General features: G+C 61.2%; 1 protein-coding gene across 4 annotated transcripts in view; it reads left to right on the forward strand.

Moving 5' to 3' along the window:
- The first annotated feature begins 8,581 nt into the window (after nucleotides 1–8,581).
- The window catches only part of SKI (SKI proto-oncogene), a 69,970-nt gene continuing 54,195 nt past the window's right edge, over nucleotides 8,582–24,356 (forward strand). For all 4 annotated transcript variants that reach the window (XM_042998022.1, XM_042998024.1, XM_042998023.1 and 1 more), the window contains exon 1: nucleotides 8,582–9,573. In XM_042998022.1, the coding sequence (XP_042853956.1) occupies nucleotides 8,605–9,573 (969 nt within the window). In that variant the 5' untranslated portion in view covers nucleotides 8,582–8,604. The remainder of the gene's footprint in view (nucleotides 9,574–24,356) is intronic.

The following is a 24,356-nucleotide window of genomic DNA, read 5'->3' on the forward strand; positions in this document are numbered from 1 at the left end:
GCTCCCACCGGCTCACCCCACGGTGCCCCGGGCAGGTCGGGGGCACCCTGAGCCTCGCCGTGCTCTGTTTTGACACGGGGACCATAGCACCTCCCCACTCAGTGACTCGAAGGTACGATACTGGGGTGTGCGTACAGCCCCAGGCACCCAGATCCCACTTCTGGCCACGTGGCCCGACGGTCATAAGCGGCATTGCGGTAAGTCCAGCCCCGGGAGGACCGACTCTGGAAGGTGCCGGTGGGAAACTTCCTGCAGGCAAGAACCTGCCCTTCCTGCCCCCATCGGGTCCCCAGCGCCCACCCGGCTCAGCAGTGTCTGTAGGGCAAAGAGGTGGGGGTGGGGCGTGGGGGCGGGTCTTTGAAGGATGCTGGTGATGTCCAGGCCCCGACTCGGCCCTGATATCCCCTCCGCCCTGCAGCGTTGTGCCCCCACCCCTCTTGGCTTACGTGGAGGCCACACGCTCTGACTTGGGGGCCCCCGGCTGGCCCAGGGCTACAGGGCACAGGCATGAGGCGGCCACCCTGTGATCTGTGGGGTATGGCCAGGGCCCCGGGCAGGCCATGCCCGGCAAGGTGTACGTTCCAGAGCAGCACAGGATGCTTCGGGGGACAGGGTCCTGCAGGCAGGGGTGGGGCTGCAGGGCAGAGCGCCCACACAGGCTCTCTCTGCACTCCTCCAGGCTGAGTCCTCTCCAGAGGGCCCCACCAGCTGAGGACACATCCCCAGAGCACGCCAGCAAGCCCTGGAGCTCAAAGCCCCTGTTGGGGTCGGCGGGGGGGGGGGGGGGGGTTGCTCTGGGTCCAACCCCTGCTCACCTTTCCTGCTGCTGTTCCTGGATCCCCAATGTGCTCTGTGCTGGCCGAGCTGTTTCTCCCAGAGGAAAGGGTTCCAGAGCCGGCTTGGTCTCTCCAACCCGGGGCCTGGGGCCTGGGCCAGGCCCCCTCCCGCCCTGGCTGTGGGCTCACAGGCAGGACATAGCAAACACCTGGCTCCTGGGCGCGACGGCCCTAATGCCCTGCCCAGGCTCCCAGGGGGTGGGCAGTGACAGTGCTGCCCCATCCAGCTTCATTTGGCAGCTGAGACCAGGCCCGCCACGGTGGGACCCACCAAGCCGGCAGTGCCATGGAACCATGGGGTGGGTGGTTGGGGCAAGGGGCCCCTGATTTTCCCTCCTCCCACCTGGAGGAAGACAAGGGCAGTTCCTGGGCAGGAGACGGGTACATAGGGGTGACAAGCAGGACTTAGGGGCACAGGGTGAGGCAGTCAGCCCCTGCAGCACTGTGCTGGGCTCGCCCCCTCATTCCCAATGGCAGCCAGAGTGGGACTCGTGTGTCCTGTGGCCAGGTGCTCTGCTCAGCTTCCCAAGCATCACCTTGGCTGACCCCCCACTCTGCAGGTCTTAACTGCCTGCTGAATGCTGGGACCCATGGGTGACCCTGCATAGACCCTGGCCCCTGACCATCCCAGGGAAGGCAGACACACAATCTCAGCCACGTGGAATGAATAGTTCTTGGATAGCCCACAAGGCTGACCCCACAGAAGCTCCTATGGGGAATGGGGGGGGGGGGTTCTTCCTGGCCAGAATGGTCCAGAAGAAACAACAGGGAAGGTCAACAAAATCAAAAGCAGCTTCTTTAGAAAACTAGAAAGTGCGGGTCAGCACAAAGAAGAAATTAAAAATATCTATAGTTTCCTCACTCGGCAAAAACCACTATCTTGTTTTCTGATATAGGAACCGAAGGCTATAAAAGTCTGAGTACTACGTCAGCTGCATCTAGGAATTTTGACTAACAGTGTTTTCATTATCATTCTCATTAAAAGATTTTGTGATTCCATTTTAATTCCTTTTCTAATCAATGACTTAGTCAAAGTCTGTTCTTTAATGTCCCAAACTGTGGCATTTTATGGTGGGAATATGAATTCATTTTTCTTTGTTATTTTCAGTTTAGAGTTCCAGTTTGTTTGTTTTAATTATTACCAAAGAAAGACAGATACATAGGTAAAAGGAACAGAAGGAGCCAAAACTTAGGCCACTTTCAACAAGTCCGTAGTGGTCCCTGAGTCCCACTCTGGACCCTGGGTCCAAGGGTCTGGTGTCAGCCTCTCTCAATTCTTTCAGCTGTTTCTTGTCTGATGTTTCTCCACATTTTTAAATTACATGCCCTCGCTTTTTTTTTAAACCAGATTTAGACATTATGAGATGTCACTGAAGGAGCTCTCACCAGCACCCTCAGCTCCTAGTCTTTCTTTTCTTTCACCTTCCCAAGTGCACTATTTCTTTTTTTTTTTTTTGTTACTGTTGTTTGCACTATTATAATTATGTAAATACTATTCACTGCTGGGCCAAGTAGTGAACTCTGTTTAGATTGTTTTCTTTGTTTTTCCTGGAGTTAACATTTGCCTTTATGTTTTCACCTGCTGAGTTTCCTCTGTACCTATAGCTAATGCCTCCTACATCTTCCGACAGGCACTCCGTACAGTTTTTGATCTAGTAGAATGCATCCTATATTCCATTGGTTCTGCATTTTCCTAGAACTCTCTGTCCTGTCCCAGTCTGGGATGGCTGCTCTCTGAGCTCCACCACCAGGCTGGTGGGCAGAGTCTCCAAGTCCCCTTCATAGAGTGGACAGCCCCTTCCTAACTTGTGCTGTCATGACTGGTGCCAACTCCCATTTCAGAAAGGCCTATGACCTCCACTGTGTCCCACACCGGCCTGAACTCTCAGCTCACAACAGGCATAAGGCCAGCTCCAGGCCTCATGTAGGCTGCTCTGTCTCCACACTGCTCACCACTATGGTTCATGCTCCAATGTTTCCAGTTCTGCAGAACTTCCTTCCCTGTGCATTTTCACAGAACATTTAAAGAGTGGCCTCCACTCTCTGGCATACATTTGTGTTACACAAGAAAGGGGGCCAGCTCCTCTGCCCTCTTGTTTGAAAGAGAAGCCGATGCTCTTGGTGTCCTCCTAGTGTCCCCTCAGGCCTCACCCTACAGGCACAATGGTAAGACTTTCGGCTGCCTGAGGCTAGAGCTTGCTCCGCTGGGCAGTTCAAGCTAAGAGGGGTCAAAGAGAGAATCTATGCTTCTTCCCATAACATCCTTAAAAATACATTTTGGGGGCGCCTAGATGGCTCAGTCGGTTAACTGTCCGACTTCAGCTCAGGTCACGATCTCGCGGTCCGTGAGTTCGAGCCCCGCGTCGGGCTCTGGGCTGATGGCTCAGAACCTGGAGCCTGCTTCCAATTCTGTGTCATCCTCTCTCTCTGCCCCTCCCCCGTTCATGCTCTGTCTCTCTCTGTCTCAAAAATAAATAAACGTTAAAAAAAATAAAAAAAAATACATTTCGTGTTTTCTAACAATCTCCAGCTTACAGAAAAGTTGTAAGAATGATACAGGACCTCTCCCTGAAGCATTTGTGAATTAATTGCTGACCTAGGGCTCTACCCTGCACCCAAACAAGGCTGTTCTCTGACATAACCATAACACCTCGTCCAAAGTAGGGTCATCGCCATCTGGTCTTAGACTACATCCAAGACTTTCTGGTTGTCCCAGTACTGTGCATGGGATCCAACCCAGGGCCACACATCACACTGTGCCATCATCTTTTTAGTCTCTGAAGATCCAGAACATTCCTTGGCCTCTCCCTGACAGCTGAAACCCTGACACCTGTGAAGGTTCTGGGCCCGTCCTTCTGTACATAGTCCCTCCACGTGGATGTCTGAGTTTTCCTCGTGATCAGAGGCAGGCTATGCTTCTTCGGCAGGAGAATCGCACAACTGACGTGCTGTCTGCCCGTCCCACCCTGTCAGCGGTGCAGGACTACGATTGAGCCAACGAGTGATGGTGTCCGATTAGATTGTTTGGTTACCGTGGTGTCTGCCCGCATCTCCCCTGGGGACTCACTCTTCTTCCCTTAGTGATTACGGGAACCTTGCGTGAGGCACTTTAAAACCAGGCAAATAGACTATTTCTCATCAAACTTTCAACTTACAAATAATTTATCCTAGTAAGTATCTGAATATGCGTGGACTTGTCGTTTCCTATTTTATTCTGTGATTATAACTTGTGACAATAATTGTGACCTCTGATTTGCCAGTGGGGGGGGGGTGGAGCTTCAAGCTGGTAACGTCCCTTTGACATGTCCCAGTTATGCTTTGAGCCCTTCAGTACTTCTGGGCACAGGAAGGTGTCCCAGGCGCATCCTGTCCTCTCCCTGCCCAAGCCCTGGGAACATCTTGCCAAAGAACTCTGGTTCCTTCTGTGGAGGATGGAATTTAGAAACCAGAATGTGTGTTCTCAGTGTGCTCACTGCTGTTGGGGTGTCACTCCTCTCGGGCCCTCTCACTAGACAGAGCTGCGAATTATATGGATGTTTGTACAAACACACGTTTACATCTACAATTTTTCTCTTTGTTTATAAACATTGCAACTTATCGGTTCACGGAAGTCTTGCTGATTCCAATTCACACGATTCATTTATTCCTCTCCATATTAAAAACAATGTTTATTTTTGAGAGAGAGAGAGAGAGTGTGTGTGTGTGTGTGAGCTTGAGCGCGGGAGGGGTAAAAATAGGGGGAGAGAAAGAATCCCAAGCAGGATCGGAGTTTTCAGCGCGTGAAGCCCAATGCGGGACTTAATCCCATGACCCTGGGATCATGACTTGAGCCGAAATCAGAGTCAGATGCTCAACCGACTGAGCCACGCAGGTGCCTCATCCAGGTTAAGGTTTTAAAATGGCATCTTAGCACTTTCTTAACAATGACAGTTTGTGCCTGGCTTCAACCAGGTGTTTTCTTCCACTTCCCAGGGGGCAGGGGGCAGGGGGCAGGTGGGAGCTGGGGAGGACTGGGCTGGTCCACTCGGGGAAGCAGGAAGCCGTCTGTTGGGGTCTCTCTGTCGGGGCTGCTGCCTCGAGCCTTCCAGCCCTTTTCCCCCATTGGGCCTGTGAGCGTCCCCCTCCCCCCCCATCACTGCCAGTGCCCTCACCTCTGACCCTGAACACTGCTGGCTCCAAGGCCAGCTCCCAGCCTCTCAAGCCCTCCTCAGGACCCGAATGATGTCGCTCCTCTGCCGGCCGATGTGTCAATCCTTGGCCACAGGAGGTGGAAGCCACGTGGGGCAGAACTTGGTCTCCTTCCCTGTTGGTCCCAGCACTCAGCCCTGTGCCTGCAGGGGTACAAGTCCCACAGATATGAACACACACAGCCGGCTGCCCACACCGTGAGCCGGGGCGGGGGCGCAGGTGTAGTGGGTCCCTGCCCTCCGATGTGGCTTTGCCCGTGGACTGGACCTTCTGCCTGCCAGCCTGGTGCCTGGCCAGTGGCAGGGGGACAGGGGGAGGAGTGAGCCACCCCACCATCCAGCTGTGGGGGTGGGGTGGAGGGAGAAAGGCCAGCAGGGCTGAGACACCCCACTGGGTCAGAGAGAAGACAGGGAGCCTGGTTGGCTCTGTCTAGGCATGGCTGGCCTGGCCTTTGGGGGGTGAGGTGGGCTTGGCTGCTCCAGAAACTCCAACATCTTTCGGGGAGGAGGCCTCGAAGTCCAATGAGGAGGAGTTTTAGAGGTGATCCAGGCCCTTTCTGCTTCTCAGGGCTCTTCACCCCTCACCTGTCCCCTACTACATATCTCCCGCAACTTGGGAAAAATGTTGGTTGGGTCCCCTGCCCGGCCCCTTCCTGGGACCCCTTCCCAGACGCATGCGAAGTCAGAGGATGTACAGGGAAGTGGTCCATTGGATCTGGGCACTGCCTATCAAGGGGACCAAGGGCTTGGGGCCCCTGTGGGGGTGTCTGCTTGGCCAAAAGAACAGGAGAAATTCTGTGCTTGGCTGGAAACCCTTCCCAGACAGCCCTCTGGTGCCCCAACCGCCTCCTTTGGATTACAGGTTGCCCAAGCTGCGTAGAATTCAAACCCACGTGGAAGGAACTAACCTTCTCAGGGAAAATAGAAACGTTTTTGGTCCAAATGTGGAGCAAGAAAATGGTATCCCAAAACAAGAGGCGCCTTTTCTTTGTTTTTGAAATACTCCTTTGGAGCTTCATGTCTGCACACATAGAGACGCCTCCTATCGGGGCTGCTGTTGCTGGGGGAATCCGAGAGAAGGGTGGGAGGGACAGCCCTAGGACACAGGCGGGGGTGGGGGGGGTTTGTGTCCATGGAGGGGAGTGATCTGGTGTCCAGACTTGGGGCCACTGCACCCTGAATCTCAAGCCCCTCCCTGGCGTCCCCCTGTGCCCGCCCATCCTAGCTGCCTCCCCAGACACCTGCCGGCACCTCAGGGGTGACACAGGCCATAGTGATGCCTGGTCCGCTCCCCGGGGCAGGTGCCACCCCCTAGGAGCGCTGGACTGGGGCCACTTTCAGCCTCCACTGGGGAGGTAGGAGCAGGAGGTGACAAGCTGAAGTCAACTGAAGGTCACTCAGGCTGGAGCGGGCATGGTCCTCACATGTCACCTAGTGCCCAGGTCAGCTTGGGTGCCCGTGTCCTGTGGAGGAAAAGGTGTGGCTGTGTAGCTTGGCTGGACTGTCCTGCCCTGGGGTTGAGCACAGATAGAACCATCTCTTTGATTTCCAGTGCCTACCCGCTAGGCCTCAGCTAAGATGCTGCCTCCTCTGGGGGCCATCTAGCCAGCCTGTCCAACTTGGAGCCTCTGGTCTTTTCCTGTCCTGCACTTTCTGGTTTGTCTCTCCCCCTTGCCAGCCAGTCGTGGAAGGACACACAGTGAGGTGTCTCCCTGGGGCTGCCTCAGGCGCCCTCCAGACGTGGAAGGGGCTCTCCAGCGGGGGGGAGGGGCGGGGGAGAGGGCTGCAGCATAAGGGTCAGGCCACCTGTCTACGGACCGACCCCGGGCCGGGCCCGGGCAGTGACCTGGCCTGTGCGCGCAGGGCACAGTTCCCGACTCGGGGTTGTGCATCGAGGCACAAAGCCCCTGCCCCAGGGAGCAGTCAGTTCTGCACTGGGACCAGTGGGAGGCGAAGCTGCGGGCTGCCACGCGACCAGGGTGCACGGTCGTGGGGTGGTCGGTGCAGCCGGTCAATCATCCAGGGGACGGGGGGGGGCGTGCTGGGCCGCGCCTGCACGTGTGGTGGGTCCCTGGGCCACGCTGCACTGTGTCTCTTGTGTGGCCTCCCTCGGGTGGGGCAATCCTAACGTGGAGTAACCCCCTAGACGTCCTCGTCATTCTATGGGACCCGGGTCGTGCTCTGCCGCGTCCCCGCCGAGCGTGGGGTCCCCGTGGACTTGACGGCGTGGCGGGCGGCGGAGGCCGCGCCGCCCTCGACCCGCCCGCCCCTCCGCGAGTCTGCGGTTGTGGCGGGGGCCGCGTGTGGGTTTCGGGGCCCCGGCGGCGGCGGCGGTGTCGGCGGCGGAACCGGCGCCTTCCCAGCGGCGCAGGAAGCGGCCTCGGCCGGAAGGGGGGGCCCCGGGCGCCGCCGCTGCCCCCGCCGAGCGCCCTTCCGGAGGGCGGGGCCGAGCGGGGCCGAGCGGGGGTGGGGGTGGGGGCCGAGGGGGACCGAGCGGGGCCGAGTCCGGGGCGGGCGGGGCCGAGCGGAGCCGAGTCCCCGGCGGACGGGCCCGAGCGCGGCCGAGCAGGCCCGAGCCCGGGCGGGGTGGCGGCGGGGGGGAGAGCGCGTTCTTGGAAGAGCCGGGCCGGGAGGCGGTCGCATTCCTGGCCGGCGCTGGGCTGAGGCGGACGCGCGGCTCCAGACGGCGCGAGGGGCGGGGCGGCGGCGGCGCGGGGCGGGGCGGCGCGGGGCGGGGCGGCGGCGTGAGCTCAGCGCTCGGCGCTCAGTCCGAGCCGGAGCGAGCCGCCGGGAGGATGTGCGCCGAGCCCCGCGCCGCCGCCGCCGCCGCCGCCGCCGCCGCGCTCTGAGGGCCGCCGCCACAGGCGCTCCCGCCGCCCCGGAAGCCGCGCGCGCGCAGGCGGGCGGGCGGGCCGCGGAGCCGGGCGCGGGCGGCGGGGTGGGCGCGGGCCGGGCCGGGGCGGCCGGCGGCGGGCGCGACGCGGCCGGCCAGCGCCGCCGGGACGAGCCGGGCGGGCGCCGCGCGGTGGGAGGAGCGGGGCGGCGGCGGCGGCGGCGGCGGCGCGCCGCGCGAGGACGGCCCGGCGGGCCCCGCGCCCGCGCCCCCGCTCCTCCCGGGCCCCTCGGCCTCGGCCGCCGCGGCGATTCGCGCCTCGCGGCGCCGGCACCTGCCCGCGCGCCCCCCGCGAGCCCCGGGCCCGCGAGCGTTGGCGTTGGCGTTGGCGGCGCGCGCAGGGTCATGCCCCGCGCCTAGGGCCCGGGGGGCGCGCGGGGGGCGCGCGGGGGGCCCGGGCGGCGGCGGCGGCGGCGGGCGGGGCGCGGGGCGCGTGGATGTGGCGCCGGGCCCGGGCGCCGGCGGGCTCCAGCGGCGGGACCCCTTCGCCCCGCCCGCCTACCCCTTCGCGCCCCCGGGCGAGGCCGAGGCCGCGGCCGTGATCGGTCGGGAGCCGGCGGCGGCGGCGGCGGGGGGAGGGGGCCGGGGCAGGGGCCGGGGGCGCCGCCGGGGCGCCCGGGGCGGCGGCGGGGGCCGCGGGGGCCCGGGCGCGCGGGAGCGGGAGCGGCCCGGGGAGCCGGAGCGCACCATGGAGGCGGCGGCGGGCGGCCGCGGCGGTTTCCAGCCGCACCCGGGGCTGCAGAAGACGCTGGAGCAGTTCCACCTGAGCTCTATGAGCTCGCTGGGCGGCCCGGCCGCCTTCTCGGCGCGCTGGGCGCAGGAGGCCTACAAGAAGGAGAGCGCCAAGGAGGCAAGCGCGGCTGCGGTGCCGGCGCCGGTGCCCGCGGCCGCGGAGCCGCCGCCCGTGCTGCACCTGCCAGCCATCCAGCCGCCGCCGCCGGTGCTCCCCGGGCCTTTCTTCATGCCATCCGACCGTTCCACCGAGCGCTGCGAGACCGTGCTGGAGGGCGAGACCATCTCGTGCTTCGTGGTGGGCGGCGAGAAGCGCCTGTGCCTGCCGCAGATCCTCAACTCGGTGCTGCGCGACTTCTCGCTGCAGCAGATCAACTCGGTGTGCGACGAGCTGCACATCTATTGCTCGCGCTGCACGGCGGACCAGCTGGAGATCCTCAAAGTCATGGGCATCCTGCCCTTCTCGGCGCCCTCGTGCGGGCTCATCACCAAGACGGACGCCGAGCGCCTGTGCAACGCGCTGCTGTACGGCGGCGCCTATCCGCCGCCCTGCAAGAAGGAGCTGGCCGCCAGTCTGGCGCTGGGCCTGGAGCTCAGCGAGCGCAGCGTGCGTGTGTACCACGAGTGCTTTGGCAAGTGCAAGGGGCTGCTGGTGCCCGAGCTCTACAGCAGCCCGAGCGCCGCCTGCATCCAGTGCCTCGACTGCCGCCTCATGTACCCGCCGCACAAGTTCGTGGTGCACTCACACAAGGCGCTGGAGAACCGGACCTGCCACTGGGGCTTCGACTCGGCCAACTGGCGGGCCTACATCCTGCTGAGCCAGGACTACACGGGCAAGGAGGAGCAGGCGCGCCTCGGCCGCTGCCTGGACGACGTGAAGGAGAAGTTTGACTATGGCAACAAGTACAAGCGGCGGGTGCCCCGGGTGAGTGTCCCTGCCGGCCGAGGGAGGAGGCTGGGTGTGCTGGGCCCCAGGGCCCGGAAGCTGGGAGGGCCGGGGAAAGGCTGGGGGGCCGTCCCGGGGCCAGGCAGGGGCTCTGTCCCTGCAGGCCGGGACTTGTCTTAGGGTTTGTTTTTGAGGAAATTCAGGGTGGCGTCAGTGTCCCCATCGACGGCTGCGTAGGAAGGTCCTCCGGCTCGATCCCCATGATGAGCCGGCTTGCTAGGAGTTGGGGTGGGGGTGGGGGGTCCTAGTGTTCTGCGGCCTGGTGGGCACAGAAGCCATCGCTCAGATGGGCTGCGAAGGGCAGGCTTCGGGACTCGGACGCTCTTGTCCCGAGTCCTGGGAGGTTAGATGTGGGCCGAGCCCAGGCTGCAGCCTCAGGCCTGGGGCCTGCCTTGGGGCCCTGAGGAGGTGTCCAGACCGAGTGGGCTCCCAGGCTCGCAGACAGAGAGGGCTGCCTGCCCATGGACCGCAGCAGACAGAACTGGGCCAGGCAGCGCCTGTTTGTGCCTTGAAGTCTTGGGAGACAGACTCAGAAACGAAGCCAGGTGTCCAGGCCGCGGTGGCAGGGGGCCGAGACACGGCGACTCCAGCTCTGTGCGTCTCCGTGGGCCTGCCAGGGTGTGAATCCTTGAGTCCCCCGTGTGGCGGCAAGGGCCACTCGGCCCTGGGCTTGGGGCCCTGGTCAGTGGGCACCTGGGGCCCTGAGTAGGAGTAGCTCGTGGCCTACGATTTGTTTTGGACACGCCTGGTTCCTTGTCTCCCTCTCTCTGAAACGCTGAAGGGCGGGGGAGGCCACTGGCTGAGGCTCTGTTGTCTGCCCGGCGGAGGATCTCTGATCCGGCCGGGCAGCTTCTGGGCCACTGGACGCCAGAACCGTTCATTGGGGTCCTCACCAGCTCTTCGTGGTGCCTTCCCCTCCCCGAGTATTTGTAACTTTTCTTTTAAATATCCAGGCTTATTAAACTGCACGCTCGGAATGCTGCACTGGCTTAGCTATTCTTAGGAGGCCTAATTAATTCAGCTATTGCATCAAACTTTTCTTTTTCTAAATCTGTGAATAGATGCTCCCGCCCGGTTTTCTCTGGGCGCCCCTCCAGCGCAGTGTCAGAGTCTCGGTGAGCAGAGGAGGGGCTGGGGATGTAGGGGCCTGTTTGCCTGTGCTTGGGGAGAGGGCTGCCGTGTGCGCGCGCACACGTGCATGAGCGTTCGGTGGCATTTCTGCCCTCAGCTGTGCCGGTGCCCAGGTGGCAGCCGTCCGCTGACTGTAGGGCAGGGGGTGTGCACGAGGGATGCTTTGAGTCGGGGAGGATGCTGGCAGGAAAGGCCGGCCCGAGCCCTCGATTTCAGATGAGTTTGTGATGGGCGACGCGATAAGCACCCCGTGTGAACTGGGGGCTTTTCTGTTTGGGGCGCCCGCTCCTTCCACCGTCGCTGTGGCCTAGGGGAGTCCTGTGTGCAGGGCTGTGGTAGGTGCGGGCCGTAGCCGGTGGGTGAGGCCGTGGCAGGTCCCCCACCTCCAGAGCAGGTGGCAGAGGGCCTTGTCCGGCGGGGTGTGCCTGTGTTGGTGTCCAAGTTGTGGGGTGGGGGCTCGCCGGGGCTGGCCTTTGGTCACAGCTACAGTCCTGGTCCCGGGGTCCCTTGTAGCAGGCCCTGTGCTTCTGGGCGCGGCCGTCCCCAGGCTCAGGGAAGGCCCAGCCTGGGCTCCCGGGCCGGAGCGCTGCCTGGGGAGGAGGCAGGACTGTTTCTGGGCGCCACCGTCCGTGGAGCTGAGGCCAGACCCCGTTTCTGCTCTGGCCTTTTCAACAGATGACCAGCGCCCTGTCTCCTTCCGTGCTTTCCCCCATGCTGCTCTAAATTTTACGTACCGATTAAACGAAAATTTCCCAAGATGAGGAGGACGCGCTTATCGTAAGTGGGTGGGGTCTCCAGGTCAGTGTCAGCCCCCGCTGTCCCGTGTGGTGGTGGCCTGGGCGTCTGCCCACGAGCTCTCGTGCCGGCTCTGCCACCTCGTGGGGTGCTCTTCCTGCTGGCTTTTTCTGCCTGTCCTGTTCTTGGGGCTCTGCCTGCTGTCTTGGCTCTGTGACCACGCAGTTGGGAGTCCTGGGGTGTGTCGTTCTCTTTAAATCCCTTAGCAGAGCCATGTGCTCGTCTGTCTGCGTGCCGAGGGCACCACGTGAGGAGGAAGGTCTCGGCTTCAGGGAGGGATGGGACCCCCCAGCTGCCTAGACCCCACTTGCTATGGAAGGAGCTGCCTGGGAAGAGCCCCCCCCCCCCCCCCCCCCCCGTGCCCCGCCTATCTGTGATCGCTCCTTCCGGTCGCCTCTGATGGCTTATTTGTGGAATATATTTTGATTTCTTCAATTACTTTGTAGCTTAGTTTAGTATTTTTGACTTAGCAGGGATGAGGATAGCAGGGAACAAAGAATATGCTAGAATTCCTCTCTGTAGGGGACATGACTCCCCTGGGGCCTTGGGTTCTGGTGAGGCAGTGGGAGCTGAGGCACGTTCCCGTGTTGTGGGGCTCGAGCCGCCCAGCTCTCCTGCCAGTCGGAGACTCGGCACCGTTCGCCCTCAGTGCCAGGAGGGCCGCTGGTCTCTGGGGGTCTCGGAGACCCGCTCACCTTTGCCCACCCTGCTTTGCCTGTGGCTGTGGCCGTGGTGGGTTGTCTGTGGTCGCCCCAGTGTGGAAATGAGTGTGGGGTGGGGCTGCGACCTCGAACCTGGAAATCCTGTGAAGGAGGCCTGTCTGCGAGTGTGGGTTGGCAGGCCTCCTTAAGGATGCCCCCTCGCGTCACGGGGGCCTGCGGGAAGTGCTGTCGGCCGTGCTGGGGCCGTGGGGAGCCGTCTCCCAGCCTCTCCCCGCTCCCCCACCCACGGGGTGCTGCCCTGGGCGCCCTGTGGTAGGGTAGCCCAGCTGTGGGACCCCAGGGGATGGCTCCCACGTCCTCATTGCGTCTCTCCTGCTGCGTGACCTCGAGCCAGTTGGCCTAACCTGTGTGGGTCTCCGTTTTCTCGTGTATGAGATGGGGACCATAGCAAGTGGTGACTGGTGATGTTTTATTTCTCTAGGGTGTTTAGGTGTCCGGTGGGGGTGGGACACGTCCTGTGTGGAAGAACACATGGCAAGGAGATGGGGACCGTGGTGCCCTTTCTACCCCTGCCCTCCTCTTCTGCCCGACTGGCTCTGTCCCTTCTTGGGCTTGTCTGATGGTGTCTGCGCTGAATTGGGCTGGTTGTTTAGCAGTGTAGGTTGCTGTCACAGAGGAGGACGTGGGTGCTGCCGGCTCAGCTGCTGCTGGGGGCCTGGCCACTTGGCCCGCAGGAGGCCTCCTCGCGGGGTAACCAGGGCCGACCGCGGGACGGGGCGCTGCCTCCCTGGGGCCCGGGCAGGGTTGGGGCTCCTCGGAGATGCTCTTTGTTCTTCTGGGGGTCCCGGTTCCCAGATCGGAGAGCCTGGCTTGTGCGGATCGTCCATCCGTCCTTCAGATCGCCAGGTTTTCAGTAGGGTCCTTTTGTAGCCTTGCCCTTGTCATGCGGCTCATTGTGCTCCAGGGGCCTGCAGGCCGATGGCCCCTTGGTGTGTGGCATGAGGGTCCGCGACTGCATGTGTCTGGATTCCTGACGTTGGGACAGGTTTTCTCGTGTCACCTGCAATTCTCCCTGGTCAGAGGGCAGGCTTCCTCAGAGCAGGGACCGGCCGGCAGCCCTGGGGATGCCGAGTCTTGTGGCCTGTCTTGGGGAGTGACTGCACCTCTTGGGTCCACAGGCCGGGAAGGGGGTCTTGGCCTGTGGACTCTCTCCTGGAGAGGTGTGTCTGGTCTTATTTGAGCTGATGTTATCATGGGAAGGAACAGTGTGAAGACGGTGCTGCCAGGCTGGAACAGACTCCGACCCGCGCGCTTCCTTGGGGCCCCCTCTTGGATGGGGTGCCGTCCTTTGGATGCCGTCTGCTGTGTGGGCAGAGACTTAGCGACGGAGTCGTCTCTTTGTCCACTTGCTTTGCTGTAGGTTTTTGTGGGGTTCCGTGGTGATTTCCTGGCTGCAGACGTGTGGTTGAGAAGGTGGGTGCCGGCTTAGGTGACGCCCTGGACGGCCCTTGGCCACCCCCTCCCACCCATGAGGAAGGACAGGGTGTGCCAGAGTGAAGGCTGGGGAGTCTTCTCCGGTGGGGGACGTGGCAGCTCAAACGAGCTCTGCTTCCCCCCCCCCCCCCCCCCCATGCCGTGGAATTGGCCGTGCGGGAGCGAGGGGCTGCTGAATGGCTGGCCGGGTGCCTCAGCCCGTCTGAGTGAGCAGAGGCAGGTCTAGATGGTTCTCCAGGTGTGGGCTGTCCGCCTGTCTGTCTGTCTGCCATCCTGCCAGTTTCCAGCTGGGCCAGGCCCCCTAGCTTCTGGGGTCTCCCCAGGGCAGCAGCTCGCCTGGGGCAGCGGGGTCATTGAGTGACCTTTGCCTCTGTCCCTGCTGTCTTACTGGGGTCCGTCCGCCCGTCAGCTGGGGCTATGAGAGTAGGGTCATTGACTCTTGGCGTCTCGGTTTCTCAACCTTCCCCGCAGCCGGTTTGTGTAATGTCTGTCTGAGGTGCCGGGTGAGGGCAGACAGGCCTGCGCTGGAGGAAGTCTGGGGGAGTGTGGCCGAGCCGCACCCCGCACCCCTGGCCGCCGGGGAGCCGGGGGCGGGGGGGGCTGGGGGAGGCCGTGCTTCCGGGGCCGGCCCTGGCCGTCTGGCGGGAGGTGACCGCGGGAGGTGGCCCAGGCCGGCGGCCGGACTCTTCACGGCGGCCCCGGAGACTGTTACACAAGCACCAATAATGTGTCTCTTTCTAAGGATTGCGAAAGTCAGGGAGGATTTCTCCACTGGAGGAATTATGCAAGTTTCAACTGAAATGTTTTTAAAAAGTTTCTTTGTTTTGAGTCAAAATATAGAGGCTGAATTATTTCCTTAAGGTCCGTGAGAGCTGCAGGGGGAGGAGAAGGCCTCCGTTCTTGCCCCAGCCCTTGCCCTCCTGGCTCGCGGTCCCTGGGGAAATGGGGAACCAGGCGGAGTTGGGACGGAGCCGGGGCGTGGCCTGGGGACCATGCCCATTGCTCCCCGCTTTCTGTTTATTGACCATCTCAGATGGGGGGAGGCGGATCAGAGTCGCAGTGAAGGGACAGGAAGTCATTTCCTGGGGGTGTGGGGTGGTGTGGGGCTGTGTGTGGCGGGCGGCCCCTCCCTGCAGCGCCTCGCGTGGTCTGAAGCGGGTTTCGGTTGGCGTTGGGTTAGAGCCACAAACGGTGTCCATGGGAATGAAGTGGCGTGGGTGGTAGGGACCTTGGGGGGGGGGGGCTACACATGTGGCCACCCTGTTGCACGTGTGAGCACGACCCAGGTCCCCGCCCTGCCTGACCTCTCAGAGGCTGCCCTGCACCCCCCCTCCCCCGCTGCCCTGCCCAGTAGCCCAGGTGCGGTTTGTGCAGGCAAACTTGGGTCACGCTCAGGAAGCCTCTAGCATGTTTGCAGGGCTGGCGTGGAGTAAACAGTAGCTCTTAACGCTGCTCCTCTGTGAATCAAGAGTCCGATTCTAGGGGAGCCTTGCTTTCAGAGCAGTGAGGACGGGCTGGAGGCCTGTTTTGCTGCATGAGACTTACTGTTTTTCTGGGCAACATCACTGCAGAGGCTCGGCGAGGTGGAGTGGCCTTGCTGGTCACAGCATGGGAGCCCGGAGGGGGACCTGGGGGTGGGGGTCCCTCCAGTTTTGGGACTCACCACCGCTTGTGTCAACTTGTTACTAAAATTAAGGACCCGGACCCTGGTGTGAAATGGAACTGGGATGGTTGGGGGACGGGAGAGATGTCTAGAAGAAGGACGAGAGTGGACGGGGCACCTGCTGGGGCAGAGATCCCTCTGGCCGCGTGTAGGTCTGCTGGTGACCGTGGTGCCCGGTACCTGCTGCGCGTGCCCCGGGCACTGCTCTGGTCGTTGCTGGAAATTCTCGTCCCTTGGGGTAATCCTCGTGTCTTTCGTGTGGGTGGAGGCAGAGGCAGATGGGAGGCTTCGGGAGGGGTCCTGGCAGAGCCCGGGAAACCCGTGAGATTGTCTGGGTGTTTGGCGCCTGTGTCTCATCTGACTTTACTGCTGGGACTGGGGAGGCTGCAGAGAACACGACTTGGAGACTTCCAGCTACAGGTCGCGATTCAGGAAGCGCCGGCGCCACGCTCGGGGCCGCGCAGCCTGTGGTGGTCGGGCCTTCCGCTCCGTTCCCGGGGCCACCCCGCTGCGGTGGGCCTGGGATTTGTGTGTTTGTGGTTGTCAGCCTCGTGGAGGGGGCAGGTTGGTCACAGCTGGGTCCCCAGTTCCGGGCCCGGAGTAAATACTCCTTGAATGACTCACAGAGGCATGAAATCACTAGTTATCGAGAAACCTCGGCAGCTCTGCTCCTGACGGCGAGGAGAGAGGGAGGGAGTTTCTCGGGAGTAGAGTGGTGTCCCTCAGGCGTCGTTTGTCCTGGCCGTGTCGTGTGTCGTCAAGAAGGTGGCTCGCTCAGATCTGCGCGGGGGGGGGGGAGGGGGGGCTTCGAACCTGCTCTGACTCGGGTGCTTGGCTGTTGCCTGTTGAGCGAAGGTGTTCTCAGCTCTGGCGCCGGATGAGCCTGGCCGTGCTGCCCGCCTCGAGGGGGCTTCCGATGGCACGTTAGCTGGCTGCTTTGAAAGGAACATCTCTTGTTGGAAATAGGCTTCCCGGGGACCCGCTGGGGTGCTTGAGGTAGAGGGTCACCACTGTGGCAGGTGGGGTGGCAGGGAGGAGAGGGGAGCCCGAGACGGTCAGCCGGGTCCCTGTGGTCTGAGGGCCCCAGGTGCCAGTGGGGCTCTCGTGTGGCCCTTTCCCCCTAACCGGACCCCGGAGCCCACGTGTGAGGGGGCAGGTAGGGGTGACAGTCCCATGATGGCGGCTCCACCGTGTGTCCCAGCTCCTGGGTCTGAACCTCTGGGATGGGGGTGGGGACAGTGCACGTGTTCTGGGGACATCTGCTGGTGGCGGGTTGTCTGTCTCCTTGCCCCAGAGGCCGTCTGCTGTGTCCTCACGGGAAGCTACTTGCTTGTGACTTGGTGTCTGGGGACCTGCCTAGAGTCTGGGTCTGGGGCACGTTCTCCCCTTGCCCTCCTCTTCTCCACCGGGGCGTGCGGCGTGTTGGGGGAGGAAGTGTGTTTTTGGGGGGGGGGGCTGAAGGTCTGTCCTGCTTCATACGCAGGACACGACCCCCGCGCTGCAGTGTCCCCACAGCCCGGGTGAGCACGGCCACCCCCGCCGGGCGCTCGGTGCCGGATGACCGGAGAGAACCTTTCATGGGGGCCAGGCCTGCCTTCCCTTGGGAGCAGAGCCAGCTTCTCGTGCCCTGTCTCCATCTGTCCCCTGTCAGCTGAGTGTTCTTTCGGTGACCCCAGCCCCCTGGTGAGACCTCTGTGTGTGGGGGGGGTGGCAGTGATGGGCGAGCCGGCTCCTGTGTGTGGCATTCGTGGCTCCCCCTCTGGCCCTCCTGGTTCCCCCTCTGGCCCTCCTTCCACAGAGCCGTGGGGTGGGCACCACTTCAGTCCGTGGGGCTATCCCCGTGGATGCTTTTGTCTGCCTGACGTTCTCCGTCCAGACCTGCTCCCCGCTACACCGAGACCGTCAGGATGGGAAGTGACAGCGGCTCAGCTGTGGGGACGTGGACACTGGTCTGCGATCCTGATGTAGGCTCTGTGCTGAAAGTGACACAGAAACCCCTGTTGTTGGTTTTTTTTAAATTTGTTAATGTTTGTTTATTTTTGAGAGAGAGAGCGAGAGCAGGGGAGAGGCAGAGAGAGAGGGGAAGACGCGGAATTTGAAGCAGGCTCCAGCTGTCAGCACAGAGCCTGATGTGGGGCTTGAACTCGCAGACCACGAGATCATGACCCGAGCTGGAGTCAGATGCTTAACCGACTGAGCCACCCAGGCGCCCCCATAAGCCCCTGTTTCAAAGACCCACAGCCCTGTTGCCGGCCTGGGCCCTGTGGCGCCCCGTCTGGGTCCCTAAGCCGCCCTGGTCGGCTGAGATCCATGCGTCGCGCTGGTGCTGGGGCTGCCCTGGTCGGGCCCCTGCTCACAGGGAGCTCCCCTTCTCGAGGGGGGCGCTCTCAGCCTTGCGGTTCCTGCCGTGTGGCCCCTGGCCCCCACCGCAGAGCGAGGCCACGTGTGCCAGCCTGGGGCCTGTGCCTGTGTGTGGACGGTGAGCGCGGCCGTCCAGGCTCAGCCATCGCCACCGGTGAGGCAAGTGTGTTTCTCCAGTGGCCGGGCTGGTGCTCCCTGAGCACGTGGAGGACCCCGGATGGAAGGGGGCGGTCAAGTGCGCCACCGGGGAAGCCGGGAACCCTCTCCCCGGAGGGACAGGCAGGTGCGCTCGTCCCACGTGCTGGGAGCCTGCATGGGAGGTTGAGGCAGAGGTGCCGGGCGGGGGTGGCCAGGAGCAGCCCATGGTGGGATCTCCGGGCTGGCGACTCTGCCCCCTTCCCACCCCGGGTGGGGGGCCGGGGCCGCGGCCAGAGAGCACTGCGGGGGTGAGGGTACCCCGGGCCTGGCGGGAAGTCCGTGCGGCCCCGGCGGGCGCGTGCGGGTGGTCCCGCCTTACCTGCTGCCTCCCCGCTTCCTGGCGTTACAACTGTGTTGCCCAAACCATTAAAAAAATGATGCTCCCAAGCTGAATGATATGCAAATGTAGTCAATTAAGCGAGGGGATTTTAATTAGCAGTTTAAGTTCATGTGTGAAGTGCCTTGCCTTAATTACTTGACAGTTTTGTTGTAAATTTGCTAAGTTTTTTTTGCAGAACTATCAAAACTGTGATTTTTTTTTTTTTTAACATTCTTGTATGCAGTAAGTGTCGCCCAGCCTGCCTGACCTTAGTGGATTTTGTTTCATTTTAGGAAGCTCTTTCAGCTTTGAGAACAAGGTAGGCCCGCGGGTTGCCTCGCGGGGACGTGTTCCGTGTTTGTGGAGCGCGGGCCGGCCGTGGTCTTGGGCTGGGGAAGCGGGCCCGGTCCTGGAGCGGAGGTCAGGGAGGGTCTTGACTGACGGGACCACAGAGGGCTGGGGGCTACAGGCCTGTGCCCTGAAGAGCTTTGAGGGGCCCGCACGGTGGGCCCGGGTCCCGTCGTCGCCACAGCACCTATCTCGGTCCCTGATGCCTGCTGGGGGCCCGGGGGGAGTTCTGGACTTTGAAGCTCCTTCCCAAATATGCAGGAGGAAGCCTCTCCTCCTGCACACCCCCCCACGCCCCGAACCAGAGTGTGGTGTCCACCCCACGGGCTCAGCTGGGGCCGGCCTGGTGTCCCTTCGCTGCCGCCAGACGAGCGTTCCGGCGTGGGAGCGGGTGGTCCTGTGGGGCTGGCGTCGGAGCCTCCTCCCCTTTACGGGAGAACGTGCCCTCACTGTTCTCCAGAGGGTCTGGGGTCACAGAGGGTCCCTCTGTGGACTCCCCTGCACCCCTAGACTTAATTGCCTGGTGGAGCTTGACGCCTCTTGTGTAGTTAGACGTTTTATTTTCTCACTTAAGCGTTTTTATTTGAATCGTGGTTGCTTTGGTGGATCTGTTTTCTCAGTCTCTGCGACAAAGGCTTGTGTCCTGGTTCTCTGGGTGATCCCTGGGGGGCCGAGGACCACGACGGGGACCCAGCAGGGCGGCCCCACAGGGTGGCCTGCCGTCCCCGTGGCTCCAGGCTTTTGGAACCTTGGCCAGCGTCAGCCTCCTCAACAGGTGTGAGGGGCCGGGGGCCCGTGGAGGGGGTGCAGGTGGCACCGGGGAGCTGGGCCAGGGGGTGGCAGGAGCTCGGTGGCCGCTCTGCGTGCCTGGGCCTCTGCCGCTGTTGGTTACGCTTCACTGGCCTCGTGGGACAGAAATCCAGGAAGGCGGTGCCGGGCAGGGCTGCCCGGATCCCTTCCTGTCACTCCCGGCGCCGAGATGGTGGGCGCGCGCCATCTGATGCAGGGCCCGGGAGGGGTGCGTCCCTTCCAGCGCCATCGGGGCGCGTCTGGGGATACGGATATGGATACGGAAACGGAAACGCACAGTTAGGACGGGAGGTTGCCCGCTTACACCTGGGTGGCGAGGCTAGTGAGTGGCCCACACGCCCGGCCCAGCACTTCCCAGTGTCTCACTCGTTTGGTTTCCTCCGACTTCTCCCCCTTTTTTTTGCACGGGGCTGTGCTGATTTCCTAGTTCAGCACTTCATCTCCTAACGTGTCCAGAGTCCGGACGGGTCACAGCCGTGGCGCCGTCAGCGTAGCTGACAGTAACGAAGGGATCTCCTTCCTGCCAGAGGCGCCCAGCCCGCACTCGGGTCCCTGCTGTCTCAGAAGTGGCTCTTCCGCGCTTGCTTTGCAGGGTCCAGGGCCACCGTTGCTCATGACTGAGGGGCCTTCTGCGCGTGCCTGCTGCGTGCACACGTGTGCGTGTGCCTGCCTCTGTGCACGTGTGTAAGGCCACATATTTCCAAGTATTCTGTGGTATCGAGGGTTCCGGCATTTATTTAGCTGCGTTTTTGTTACGAGTGAGGCTTCAGGGAGCGTCTTGCCGCAAACGCTTCCCGGAAGCCTCCGAGCACCAGCGTAGATGCGGGAACGTCATCTCAGACCGGCTGCGCCCCCCGCGTCCCCCCGCAGGTTAAGAGGTACACTCTGTCTGCTCTGCTCTTCTGTTTCATTGCGACCCCCAGGGGACTCCATCCTGAACGTCCTGTGTGTGCGCCTGTGTCCCCGTGGAGCCGGCGTGGCCCCGTCACTGGCGGCTGTCTGCACAGGCCCTCGCCCGGGGGCTCCGGTCACTCGCTTGCCGCCTCGTTGCCGTGTGGCTTGGCCGCTTGAGCACATCGGCCTGTCCTCACTCTTGGGGCGGGTGGTCTGGCTTCCCACGTGGATGACTTTGAACAGGAGTCGCGGATCGTCGCCAGCCCGTGTGCGCGTGCCTGGGACCTGGGCCCCGAGTGACGTGGCCGAGCCGGAGGGCACCTAGATCGTGCTGGGCTGTCCTCTGAAGTGGCTCTCCCGTCCCCCTGCGGGGAGGGGGCGGGCCCCGTGTCCTGTGCTGGCCGAGGTCAGTCCTCTCTGACCGTGTGTCTCCTTGGGCACGTGTGAGGTCAGGTGGGGGGGCTTCTTGTGGAAGATTCGGCAGATCAAAGGGGGCACCCGCTGGTGTTACTTACACACACACAACATGCACATCTGTATCTCCTGTGCCTCCTAAATCCCGACTGAGGGGTGACCGCTCCGTGCTCTGATGCCAGGAGACCTGGGGCCCCTGAGAGGGTTCTTGATTTTACACATTCCTGAAACTCGTTCTGTACATGGCTTGCCAGTTTGTTACACGCCCAGAGAATTAAGAAGGTTCCTTTGCTCTTACAACCTTTGGTGGCTGTCATTCGGGATAACTTTGTTAATTTGAACGGTGAAAATCTCATTTTTTAACTTCTTTCTACTGGCATTGGCCATTTTGTTATTGTTCGTGTTTTTGTAATTAGCCTCGTGCATTTGCTTTGTTGTGGTAAAATATAGCTATCGTAAAACTTGCTGTTCTAGCCGTTTTTTTTTTTTTGAGAGAGCATGTGGTGGGAGCTGGGTGGGGCAGGGGGTGAGGGGGAGAGAGAGAGAGAAAGAGAAAGAGAGACAATGAATCCCTATAGGCTCCACGCTGAGCCCTACTCGGGGCTCGATCCCACGAACTGTGAGATCATGACCTGAGCCAGAATCAAGAGTGGGACGCTTAACTGACTGAGCCACCCAAGCGCCCTAAACTGGGTTGTTCTCTAATTGAGTTTTGAAAGTTCTTTACATAACTTCGGTATGTTCTTCACCCAATGTAATTTGCTAATGTTTTCTGCTAATCTGTGACTGACTTTTTCATTCTCTGAACAGTGTCTTTAGGAGAGCAGGTATTTTTAGTTTTGATGAAGTCCAAGTTACAATTTTTATTTTATTTTTATTTATCTCTATATATATACTTGCTGTTTGTTTATTTTGCGAGAGAAAGAGAGGGAGAGAACGAGCAGGGGAGGGGCAGAGAGAGAAGGGGGACAGAGGATCAGAAGCGGGCTCCGAGCTGAGGGCACAGAGTCTGATGTGGGGCTCGGGCCCACGAACGGTGAGATCGTGACCTGAGCCGAAGTTGGATGCTCAATCAGCTGAGCCACCCACGCACCCCACTGGTTTTAATTTTTTGAGAAACGGCCGCACTTTCCTACAGTGGCTGCACCGTCGTGCGTTCCTACCGCCAGGTGCACGAGGGTTGCGTTTCTCCCGCATGCTTGCTGAGGATCCGTGTTTGTTTTGTGTTTTCTGTGGTTTCGATAAGGCAGCCACCCTGATGGGCGCAGGCGGGTGGCCGGTCGTCGCGACCCTGGTCTGCACGTCCCCGCGGTGGGTGAGGTGAGCGACCCGTGTGCTTCTTGGCCGTGCGCTTGCCTTCTGTGGAGAAATGCCTGTTCAAGTCCTTTGCCCCTTTTTGAGTCGAGCTGTTCTGTTTTATTCATTGGTGGGAGTTCTTGATGTATTCTGGATGTGAGTCCCGTCCGTTGTGGTAAGTGACGGTCCGGTGTCATGTCTCTGGTACGTATTGGGGCCTGCGATCCTCCGTCGGCGTCAGAGGCAGGAGCCTGTCTGTGCAGGAGACCCTCCGTGCCACCCAGGCAAGGGCAGGGACTGGGGTGAGGGGCTCTGGGTGTTTGGGGGGGCAAGTCTCATGGTGCGAGCACAGTGGCAGGTGGACCTGAATGTGGATGTCATCTTATTTTTGATTTTGTTTTTTAAAAGATCTCATTTTACTTCATGTATTTATTTAAAAAAACCTTTTTTTTAACGTTTGTTTAGTTTTGGGACAGAGACAGAGCATGGATGGGGGAGGGGCAGAGAGAGAGGGAGACACAGAATCCGAAGCAGGCTCCAGGCTCCGAGCGGTCAGCACAGAGCCCGACGCGGGGCTCGAACTCACGGACCGCGAGATGGTGACCTGAGCTGAAGTCGGATGCTTAACCGACGGAGCCACCCAGGCGCCCCAAAGATTTTATTTTTAAGTGATCTCTACACCCAATGTGGGGCTCGAACTCACAACCCCGAGATCGAAAGTTGCGTGCCCCACCGACTGGGCCAGCCAGGTGCCCCGTGGAGGTCATTCTGCTGTGGAGTGCCTACCGTGGGTGCGGCCTGTGGCAGCCGGGAAGGGGTCAGTCCCCCCTCGAGATCCATTGTGTCCGCAGCTCACACCCCTCTCGTGTGGACTTTTAGGTCCAGGTCTGTTCTCAGCCGTAGTTTGCACTAGTTTGCTTCTGTCGGTTCCGGGAGGCCAGTAGGGGTGACAGGTGGCCTGGCGGGTGCTGGTCCTCCAGACGGGCCAGATGCGGTTGTGTTGCGACACCTTGTGCGGGAGGCGAGAGTGTGTAAGTGACCACGGCCTTGAGGCTGAAGGGGGCGGCCTTGTCCTTTCTGCAGAGCCCTGGAGGGCCTGGCTTCCTGGCTCTTTGGGTCATGGGGTGGCCCCTGGGGCCCGGAAGGTTGCCTTGGCCAGGACATGTGGCAGCCACGCTGCCCGTGCCCGTCCCCGGGGCTGCCCTGACCGAGCCAGGGACTCCGCTGCCAGCAACCATTTCCGTGACTTGGTTTCCAGATGCCCCTTGACCCTTGGCCTTTGGGGTCAGGTGCAGGCTTGGATCCGAGAGCAGATTCCTGGTCCAGGTGACAGCTCTTCCTTTTCGTCGGGCTCTTCTCAGCTGTGGACTATTAACGAGGGCAGGGGTGCTCTGGGAAGGAGGCTCCTCAGTGTTTGTTTGGCAGATCCTCCTGGGGTTCCCATCTGCCAGGCGCTGGTCGGAGGAAGGCCTGGCCGTGGGAGCCTGGGCAGGGGCCCTGCGTCCAGCCTCAGGAAGGGTGGCTCTTTGGGTTTGGGTTGAAGGGGGAAAGTTGAAAATCTCTTAGGGGCCACTTGTCTGCTGCCCACAGCGAGGCGAAGGTCACTGTCCCTTTTTTTTTTTTTTTTTAAATTTTTTTTTAACGTTTATTTATTTTTGAGACAGAGACAGAGCATGAACAGGGGAGGGGCAGAGAGAGAGGGAGACACAGAATCCGAAGCAGGCTCCAGGCTCTGAGCTGTCGGCACAGAGCCCGACGCGGGGCTCGAACTCACGGACCGCGAGATCGTGACCTGAGCCGAAGTCGGCCGCTTAACCGACTGAGCCACACAGGCGCTCCCCCTTTTTTTTTTTTTTTTTTTTAGTGTTTGTTTACTTTTGAGAGAAAGCACGAGCAGGAAGGGGCAGAGAGAGAGGAAGACACAGAAGCTGAAGCATCTCCGGGCTCTGAGCTGTCGGCAGAGAGCCTCATGTGGGGCTTGGACTCAAGAGCCATGAGATCGTGACCTGAGCTGAAGTCGGACGCTTAACCGATCGAGCCCCCCAGGTGCCCCAGAGGTCACTATCCTTGACAGTGTCCTTGAGTCTGATTTTCAGCGTCCTTTTCTCCTTCCCTCATCTCTGGATGAGGAGTAGTCACCGCAGCTATTTCCGGTCAAGTAGGAGTTTCTAGAAGTTTGGACAGAAACGGCAGAGCTCCCTGGGCGTCTCCTGGGCCCGGGTCCCGGCCAGGCCCCTTCCTCACCCTGGGATCCCGGGCCGTGCCGCTTCGCTGGGCCTCGGTGTCCCCTTCTGGAGCACGTGCTGAAGCGCCGTGCCGCGCAGATCTGAACCTCCCAGTACGCGCAGCGCCCTTTCTTCCAAAGCCAGGGCGTGTG

This window comes from Panthera tigris, chromosome C1 (genome assembly GCF_018350195.1).
Source record: "Panthera tigris isolate Pti1 chromosome C1, P.tigris_Pti1_mat1.1, whole genome shotgun sequence".
Taxonomy (NCBI): Eukaryota; Metazoa; Chordata; class Mammalia; order Carnivora; family Felidae; genus Panthera; species Panthera tigris.